The 10,829-nt window shown below is 35.4% G+C and overlaps 1 protein-coding gene across 1 annotated transcript; it reads right to left on the bottom strand.

Moving 5' to 3' along the window:
* Window positions 1–6,972: 6,972 nt before the first annotated feature.
* LOC112523505 (ranBP2-type zinc finger protein At1g67325-like) lies at window positions 6,973–10,829 on the bottom strand. The gene is made up of 10 exons (XM_025133126.1): window positions 10,736–10,829; window positions 10,345–10,390; window positions 9,512–9,627; window positions 8,805–9,078; window positions 8,249–8,319; window positions 8,040–8,085; window positions 7,848–7,957; window positions 7,704–7,728; window positions 7,460–7,608; window positions 6,973–7,275 (listed from the first exon to the last, which is right to left on the bottom strand). Exons 1-10 carry the CDS (start codon window positions 10,742–10,744, stop codon window positions 7,273–7,275), a joined length of 849 nt encoding a protein of 282 aa, XP_024988894.1. The 5' UTR covers window positions 10,745–10,829; the 3' UTR covers window positions 6,973–7,272.

The following is a 10,829-nucleotide window of genomic DNA, read 5'->3' on the forward strand; positions in this document are numbered from 1 at the left end:
TTTTCCGGTCTATTCATGCATTTCTTCTATTGTGTATTGACTGGTAATTAGTGCATCCATGCCCTTGAATGTAGCCACTTTGCAAACCACAAGAGTTGTGGCTAGTGGTTGAGGTCCTAAAGGATGTGGTGGAATATCCCATCTTTCCAGGGTTCGATTTTAGGCATCTTTCCAGGGTTCGATTTTAGGCGTACACGACTATTGCGGCTACTGAGTTTATAAGGGATGATTTCTTGTGGTCACAATTTGCTAGATAGTCTGGGACGCCCTTCCAAAAAAAAATTACCCACTTTGCAACTAGGATGGTGTATAAATGATACCTACCATATGTCAAATACATGTGGATCCATTGTCTTTTTTTGGAGAAGGGCGGTGGTGGTGGGGTGAAAGCTTTGATTATGCATAGAACCAGAAATCGTGGTCCAGTGTCGTGGGTCGATTGTTTAAGCCGGTGCAACCCCACACATTTCTTCTTTCATACAAGCCATTGGATTTCTTGGTTCTCTAAAACTAATGTCTAGATAACCCAAACCTTAAATAGTTGGTTAAGACAAAAACATTGGTAGCGTTTGACCCAACATTGTATTGGGTCAAGACAGGTCTTCGAGTGAGACATGCATTTTTTTCTGTCCCACCTATGGAACAAAATTTAGAAGAATGGGACAAGCTTGGTAAATTAATAAACTACTCATGGTAGATTAATACTTTACAACCTTCTACAATTCTTTCACCTGCCTACTTTACTCTTGTTTTTCCAATCCCATCCGTAAACCAACCAAACGTTGCCGTGAATATGAAATATTTGAACCAGCCAACTCCCTTTTTTCAGGTCACCTTGAAAGCATCCAATAGATTTAGGTGGATCCGATCCAATCATTCAATGGATGTTGGATTTTTTTTCCGTTCGATCCAATCAATTAACATTGGATATCATAATCCAATCATCCGATGGATGTTGGATTTTTTTCGTTCGATTCAATCCAATTAACATTGGATATCCTATCCAGTCGAAGCCAATGGATGATTGATTAGATTGGACCAATTGCATCCATTGGATGTTATTATTGGTTATCCATTATATCGGATTGGATTTATCCAATATTTTGATACAATTTTCTACCAATTAACCAACTGTTTCAACTAAGTATTCAATTTTTTTTTTAATTTATTAAAAACCACTAGTGTATACACACACACACTAAGGATCGTGTGAGAATAAAAATTAAGATTGGACGTGTAAGAAGGGTTTCGGACCATTAGTCACTTTTAATTAGTGTTAATTTAATGGTTCAGATTAAATCCCAAAATAACCCATGAATTAGTTTAGAATTCTACTTTCATATGATCTTTCAACTAGGATTAATTTAAGGATAGATATCAATTCTTACCCTTCTCACGGTAACTGCAATTCTTATCAAAAACCATCTCTCTCTCTCTCTCTCAAGTAAAATGTTAATAATTATACATGATAATTAATTGGATTATAGTTGGTTGATCATTGGAATGGGTTCATTTTTGTTGGATCCTGAATTATTATCTAAGAACCGACCGATCTAATTTAAATGTTGAAATTTTGGTTCCCATTCGATCCAATTACAATTAGATATCCGATTATAGTAGTTTGATTTGAATTGGATGAGATAAACTCTGTGCAAACCCCTAATTTAGTGGACAAACCACGTGTATAAGTAGTAGTAGCGTAATTTATTGATTCAAAGGGTAGTGTATAGATGTAGAAGTTGTAGCCTTGTGGGGATATAATTATATGGTCACATGTGCATCATAAATGCAAAGTCCAATTATGGTAGCCCGGTTGCAAAAGTCGATGGCTCATTAAAGGTGATGGTAGACCAGTAATTACCACAATCCTTGTCACGTTCAACTTTCAGAACTATGGTGGTCCTTTCTATCCATACCCCATAGGGCTGCCAACAAACTGCTTTAGATCATGACATGTTATTGACTTCGACCCATCAAGACTTTTGTCTTGAACAAAAAGGCCAATCAATAATTTCACTGGAAAAGCAATAGAAGTTCCCGTATAATATATTACTTCCAAACCCATCATATACGACTTCTTAACTGTGTGTCTGTGTCAGGTAAGTGCATATTAAACGTATCTTCAATAGATTCTTTAAAATGGAGAAAATAGAATTTTGGGGATGATTATTACTCAAAGAGGTTCTCCAAATTTGAAGAACACCTAAAAGTATTACAATGAGAGAAGTATTTTTAATATATTCCTATTGATAGGCAAAATTGAAATTTAAATATCTAGAGAGAGAATTTTTTATTAGAAGAATGAAATATTTTAATACTATAACCAATGTTGTATTCTCTGTATTTTTCAAAATGGAGAATCTGTTGAGGTTGAATATACTTTTGTTGTAGGAATTTTGAAGGTCCATTTTTCATTTTGGAGAATCTATTGAAGATACTCTCAAGTGTCGTTTTCTTTTTACCGATCGAGTATGATAAAAACCAAGAATCTTATTTAAAAAGACTCTTTCCTAGGTAAGCGCTCTTACCGGGTTTATGACGCTAATCAACAATCTATTTGAATGGCTGAGAATGTTACTCGATAAGGTAAGAGAAGGTGATATCTATTACCAGTAAAGGTTTAATGAAACATCTCTTAATGTCGGCTCATTAGGACCATATAAAGAGAGAGCCTAGAACTCCGATCAAGAGAAAAGTGGAAACCCTTGACTAAATTTAATTTGACAAAAGGTCAGTAGGCTTTGCTACCTAACAGTAACCATTCTAACCTAAACTTCTATCTAAACCAAATGCTTCAAACAAATGGCTTCAACAGAAGTTCTAATGTCAGAAACACGTTTTCATTGAAACAAAAATGTGACAAGGTCATTGCTTTGGTCTGACAATTTTTATTTCGTTTTGTTTTTTAGAAATTTAGATTTTATGGAAGGATTTGGATTAAAATGGATTTAAAATCATTTGTATGTTTAGTTTGTAGTATTTAGAATAAAATTGAATTTCATTATTTATATATAATTTTAAAAATAATTGAATTACATTTTTGTTAATTGATTATTACAAAACAAATGTTTTTAACATTTTTTAAAATCTTATTGCATATAATTCTACGAAATCCCATGAAATCCCCATCACTACTTAAGGATTTCAAATCCGAACAATCCAACAAACCAAACATGAGATTGAAATGAATTTACAATGCAAATCCCCCCAAATCCCTTCCATTCCTACCAACCAAACGGGACCTATACGTATCTTTTTCATTGTCGGGGCATTCGTCGATTGGAATCCAATTGATTTAAGTGGATTCGGTTCATTGGATGTTAATATTTTGCCATTTGCTCCTATTCAATCCAATAGATGATTGGATCAAATAGGTTCAATCCATTAGATATTATTTGTCATCTATTGATTACTATAGAATTCATCCAATATTTTGATTTCAACAAATTATTCATATATCTTATTTTAACTTCCTAAAAAACATTAAATTCAAATATCAACTAAACATAATATTATAAAATATTATTAATTATTTGTATCTATTAATTAGAGTCGGTTGGATAAGAAATGGATTTTGATTAGTTTTTATTGGATTATAGATTGTCATCCTAAAACCAATTGATCTAATTTAGATGTTGAAAGTTTTAAATCCGATCCGATCGGATCGTATCCAATTATGGTGAGTAAGTTCCAGTTGAATCTGTTGATTTTTATGGAGTGTCATTCTTTTTTAGATATTGATCAACGGAAACACGATGCCATTTGTAGAGCACCAAATATACTGTCATAAAGTTTTGACGAGCATGTCCTTGTGATCTGTCCACCCTTTCCCATTTGGGATGTGTCCAAAACTTGCTTTCCTCTAATGGCTCTACGACTAGCACAGTGGGAGCGTTCTCATACCTTCTTTTCCAAGCCAAGTGATAGTAGATGCAAGTATTTGACCAAAAACCAACACTCCATTAACATCCTACAAACGGAGAATCCAAAGTCGCAAGGACTACAACGACATGTGTAGTATCCGAAAACTAAAACCAACCGATTATATTTGATATACAACCGAGGACCAATGGTAACTTCATGTATAATATTTGATATCCAATGGTAACTTACTTAGGGGACGTTTACCCAAATGCTTACCTGGTAAACGATAACCTAGTAAGAGTCAGAGACAACAAATTAGCTGGTAAGCACTAGCCTAGTAAGAGTCAGAGTCAACAAATTAGCCAGTAAGCACTAGCCTAGTAAGAGTCGTTGCCTTACTTACTAGAAAGACTATTGATCCATGTCATTACTCTTACTAGGTAAGATTCTCGAACAATTTCTGAGTAAGCCTTCATTAATCAATCCATTTGTACACATTTTTACAAATAGCGCACTTAATTTTAAGCACATTTATAGAAATAGGTCTTTTTCTATAAGCCTCTCCATTTTATGTGAAATAAAGGACAATAGCATAATTTAAATCCAAAAGATGCACCGGATTTAGGGATCATTTACTAAATGTTTATTGGGTAGCTACTTACCAGAGTTGTTTACCTTCCGGGTCAGTATAAAGACTTACAATCTTACCCGATAAAGGGTATAACAAAGACCAAGAATCTTATCCAGTAACTGAGGTAGGAGACTTACCAGGTAAAAGACGTTTACTAACAATCCATTTTGATGGCCAAAATTGTTACTTGAGAAGGTAATTGAGGGTGCTTTTACCGGTAAACGCTTATTTGGTAAACGGCCGGTTCCAAGTTCCAACAAGATTTAGTTCTTGTACTAAACTAAGACCAGGGATACCAGCTGCTAAAACCATGGACACTAAAAGCTAAACTCATAGCTGTTTGGTAAATCGATACTCTTAGCCTTGCTGATTTACATTACAGCATATAAAACACTAGGGATAATTTCACTACCCAGACGTCTAGAGGCCTCGTTTTCGAAAAGATCAAACTCAAATTCTACGGTTAACCCACACTAAAGGGCCGTTTACCAAATATTTGCCGGGTTACTCTCTTACCTTGCCAAGCGAGCATTGACAAATGCTAAGGATCTTAGAGCATCTCCAATTGCTACGCTACCGTTTTTCTAAAATAGAGTACGCTACCATTTTTCTAAAATAGAGTATGAAAAGTTAAGATTTCTGAAAGAAACTACATCCAATTCCAACAACTGCTCTATTTTAACAATTCTTTCATCAACTATATTATTAAAATATTCAATACATTTAATAAACTATTATTTTTCTCTCCTAAACACTTAATTCCTACATCTCCTATTGGTAATAAAGAATTAAAATATTATTTCTCTCATAAATATGGACTTCTAAATATTTCTTCAAATTTGGAGATTTATACCTTCTCTCTCTTTGTATCTCTATTTTAGCATACATTATAGCATAGCCATTGGTGCAAAAACATACCCTAAATCTCCAAAATCTATATTTTAACGTAGTTGTTGGAGATGCTCTTACCCGGTAAGAGACGGACAACTACCGAGAATCATACCCAGTAAGTGAGGGAGGAGACTCTTTCTCATCACCACTTGTCAGGTACGAGTCGCTTACCAAAATTCATTTTGTTGGCTGAAAATCTTTACCCAATAATGTACATAAGAGTGGTGATTTTTGTGAGTAAGCATTTACCCGGAACCCGGAAATCATTTGATAAACGGCACTAACTAAACAGTTCCACTACAGAAGGGATAACAAACCTGACAGAAATCTACTCTCCATCCTATTGCTAATGCCAACTAAAGCAGTTGCTTTAATAAATAAATAAATAAAATTATAAGCAAAATATGTGCATGTAAGGAATTTGCAATTAAGCATGAAAGATCATAGAATAAAAATTATTACAATATGTTTCTCAAATTTAAAAATCAGATGATAAAATAATGCAATCTGGAGACATGGATCATGGAGAATACTACTACCACAAAAGCTCTACCAAGTTCAAATAGTTATAATTCATCCAAATACCACAAAGGGGTTGGGTTCATTGAGAATGAAAGTTATGGTGAGAAGGGATCTCCACCCTTGGATCAATCCTAATTGAAGAGAAACATTAGATCAACAAGCGTAATTCATGGATTGGTTTGAAATTAAAAGTGATCAAGGGTCGAAATCCCTTCTTAATACTTCACACTTTAACTCCTATTGTTACACGATCATTTGTCATTCCACAAAAGTCCTACCATATTATAAAATTCTTGTTTAGGTGGTTTCTCATAATAACTTAGAGACCATGGTTTGCCTATCACATGGGTGCATGTGCATCAGTAGGTATGTGTGATTTCACCAATCACTCTAAAAGGGTGCAACCAGATACCTCAAAGTGTGGACCGCTGCTCCGCACAAGACTAGTGTGACCACTTCCAGGGTGATCCAACCAGAAAACAGTTTAGCAATCTTTGTACTTGGGTTTGTTCGGTAGCAGCTTAATAGGCTTAATGAGACTCACAGCTTATTCAGTCAGCTATACATGACTGTTTGGTAGTGGCTTAATGATATAGAAGGTGGTTTATTCAGTAAGCCTCTAAGGAAAGCTCTATGCAGAAAACCAAAAAAAATTCCAAACATGTCCCTCCCAAATAAAAAACACACTCCTTCAATCTATTAAAAACCCCTCCCAAACAAAAACCTTCCCAATCTATACACACAACAGGTTTATCCATACAGGATTTAATGGAAAACGAACCAAACAGCCTCTAAACCAAATACTCTTGGGGTTCACCCGATTAAAAAAAACAGTATATCCCACCCAGTACGAAGACCTGACCTCCACCTAGAGAGTGGAGCAGTTGTTTCTGTGAAGACCCCTGACCAGTGCATAGTGTGAGAAAAAAAAAGAGAGAGAGATTAAATTTGCGAAAAATGAACATAAGAAAAACATCTGAAAAGAGAAGTTGAAACTAATAAAGGCAGTGCTATGTTTCACCCTCCCCGGACCCAACCCTAATTAAGATATAGAATCGACTTAAGGTCATATCAACACAATCCTAATTGTTCATTATTGGAACCATATGCAAGTCAATGGTAGAAAGGTACAATAACCCCCTATAACACTTACCCAATCAGATGAATCACCACACGTAGAAGAAATCTCTAAGGACCACAATCCCAAACTTTATATGGCTACAATTTTGACAACATGAATCACAAAGCAGAGAAACTCGATAACCGCAGCAACAGGAAGACGACGACGACATGACTGACTTTCATACCCATACTGAGCAACAGCTGACCAACAACTCTGGACCGTCTCAAACATGTCCTAGAACTCACTGGAACAGTAGATAAATACGAATTAATAGGGATAGAAGGATGACCATGTGCTTCAATAGGACATAAAAGGGGTAAATAACTAGCAAGAATCTTCTCTTTACATTCATAGTGGTTATCAGTACGAAAAAAATTAAACAGCTTCAAGCAAACGAACAATTGGATTGAACATTTAACAAAACAAACCTGATCGTTCTCTTCTTCTTCTGAAGGGGAATTTTGGGATTCTAACGGTTTGTCTGCACCACAGTTCTGTCTGTTACATTTGGTCCTAAAGGGATAATTTATGTTGTTACATTTATCACACTTCCAGCTCCCTTCAGGCATATCTGTTTCTGAAACAAAATTGGTACATGTATAAATTATGGACTTGAACATTAGTTAATGCTCAGTTCTTATGTCTAACCAAATGTATGTATGGAGTACTTACTGGAGCTCTTGCCGGACTTTCCAGCCTGCATATTAATGGCATTCAAATTAATTACAACTGTCCTTAACAGAAGGCATAGTACAAAGTGCTTCAATATGTGATACGTATATTTCAATAAACTTGAGCAAAGACAGCAGCTCAAACCTGAGATCCTGGCTTAGGTGTATTGCATTTCCTCATGTTACAAACTGTTCTAAAAGAGAAATTAACATTTCCACACTTTGGGCATTTCCAGTCGTTTTCGCGTGTTCCATCTGAAATTTGGAGTAAAGCAATGATAAACGGACCATATCTCATCATCTGCTTTGAAGCATACAAAAGTTGGATATAACAAACCTTTCTTTTGGGGTGTTTCTTCTGGGAAAAATCCAGGCCGTGGTCCCTGTTAAGTTACAAGAACCATATGATGAATCAACTCAACAAATACTATAGCATTAGCAGTGAAAAGAGAATAGAACCAGTTTTAAACCCAGGGAAGATGAGAGAAGAATCAAACTTGCATTCATGGCAATGATTTAAAAAATCCTGCAAAAATTCAAACATACCATGGCTGTTTGGCCCATGGGCAATCCCAAGCCATATCGGTCCATTAGCTGAGGAACACCATACATACCACCTGCACAAACGATGTAAAACCAGAATAGCAAGATGTCACTAAAAAGCCTGATAAATACAAAAACTCAACTGCACTGATGGATAGAAACAATAAAGTAGAAAGAGAATGCCAATCATAATAGAATGGAATATTTAAGAAAAAGTATTACTTATTAGTGTTGACGCTACTACATTATAGACAGAAAATATTGTAGACTGATTTTGGATTAGGTAAACAAAAAATTACATGTGTAACAAAATTTCTATTCAACCAATTCTCAAGCAACGATAAGTATCCTGTAATCCCAATAAATTACGTACTCAATAGATGAGTCGTTAGATGGTACGCCATGAGGTACTTATCATATAGAAGTCGATCGTGTCACCATATTTACATTGACAGTATAACTAAACCTTCACAAGGTAATTAGCAGACACCATATAACAACAGCTACTACACCTTCTGAACTCAAGGAATACATGAAAATAACCATAAAAGGCACATACCATTTCCTATCATAGGCCCACCAGAGTAAGGTGGTGTGCCAGAGAGATGCAGAGGACGATAGGGGTTCCCTCCAGAGAGGCGGTTGCCATAGCTGTAATGATAAGCAGAACCCCCAGGTAATGGAACATCATAAGGAGGCATAGATGTTCCATTAAATAGGGATGAACCATAAGGAGGTACACCCATATACATTGATGAGGGTGCACCGGAACCTGCATAAGGAGAAGATGAAGAGTAGCCCTGCGGGGTTGGCATTGACCTTGGAGCAGATTTCTGCGAGATGAACATTTGGTTGGAAGAATATAATAAATAGAGATGACCATAAAATGAAATCCACATCAACAAATTGGAACATCATGACTATATAATTTAAATACAATTATATTATCTTTATCACAGGATGAACTTTTAACAATTTTTAAGAAACAACTATTTGCCATCAGTACTATTAATATGGTTCAATGAAGCAACCGGTTTTTCTCTCAAAAGTAAATCATTCACATGGAATATGAAGCTTGGGTTCTCAAAAGTCTAATGACAAAACTATGTTGGAAGTTGGAACACAGAACAATAGGGGTATCTCATTCAACCAACAATCATATCGATAGAAATAGCTAGCTTACAGCAAGGGGGAAAGATACCGATCCTGTAATTGATGCCAAAAAGGAATAGTCGCTACAATATGTAAAAAGATCATGCAACTTACTGAATTATGATCAGCTGGTCTAGGTTGGGTACAGTTGCGCATGTTGCAAGTCGTCCTGAACGAAAAATTGACATTCCCACAGCTAGGACAGGTCCAGTCGTCTTCTCTACGACCACCTGAAATCATAACCACCTCCAATAAATACCAAAATTTTCAACCCAATACTCTATTACAATATCGAAAGAAAAATCAATGGAATATGGAGATAACAGTTCCAAAATAGATCTCATTTTTACAGTATACTCATATGTATAACTATAACAGAGAAGTAAGTTTGATCTCTCAAAAAGTAGAAGGTTTGGTGCCTTAAAAGTTCATAAGAGAAGAAATTTATCTGAATTAAGGATTTACTTTAATGGCTTGAAACAAAAAACAAAGGATTTATTTTGGAGCCGAAATTCCATATATAGGACCCAAAATTGAAGCAAATTAGTTCAAAGTTTCACCCAAATGACTTCCAATTGCACTGCCGACCCTCTAAGTACATTTTTCTAAATACAATCCAAGTTTATATAGCATTAACATGTGTAAAATGTAACAAACTATCACAACCCAATGGACTTCAAACGTGAAACTAAATACCTTCTACGTCTAGACCTCCTCTCCAAATTACCAGTTCTCATATTATCAAATTACACAAGAAACCCGAGTGGCGGTTTCTAGCACATGTATTAAAATTTAAAACACAATTTTGCAAGTGCAATCATAATGCAGTAAAACAGTTTCCATGATAAAACTGCACGTAGTCCATCGACAACTAATTAGCTGAGAGAAGTCAACTAAAAATAATAATGTAAGAGTAACTGCCATAATATATTACGAATTGAGCATACCATCGGTTCTGGCACGTTTGACAGCGGAGGAGTTTCGGTTATCGATCTAAAACACATGCAAAATACGAATTATTAACATCAAAATATACTAATAAGTACTTGAGGAAAAGAAACCCTAATTTCATGTTAGCTCAACGATAGTAGTGATGTAGATCAAACATAACAACAATTCGACTGCATAAAATAAATAATGATCATTCAATTAACATCGAAGGAACTCAAAATGTTTGTTAGCACTTAGCAACGCAAACGCAAGAAAAATTACAGAAAACAAACCTTCATGTTTCAAATCCGATGAGAAAAAGTGACAAGAGATCAAAGAAAACAACGATTTGAGTGCATAAAATCGATCAATTCATAAAAACAATCAGAATTCAGAATGTGATTTTACCTGAGACATGGCGACGGCGGTAGGAGAAACTCGTCGAATTGACCGTGAAAATGGCGAGGATCCGGAGAGAAGCTGTGATAAACCAAGGGGTCTA

Source organism: Cynara cardunculus (genome assembly GCF_001531365.2).
Source record: "Cynara cardunculus var. scolymus isolate 2C chromosome LG 12, CcrdV1, whole genome shotgun sequence".
NCBI classification, from domain to species: Eukaryota; Viridiplantae; Streptophyta; class Magnoliopsida; order Asterales; family Asteraceae; genus Cynara; species Cynara cardunculus.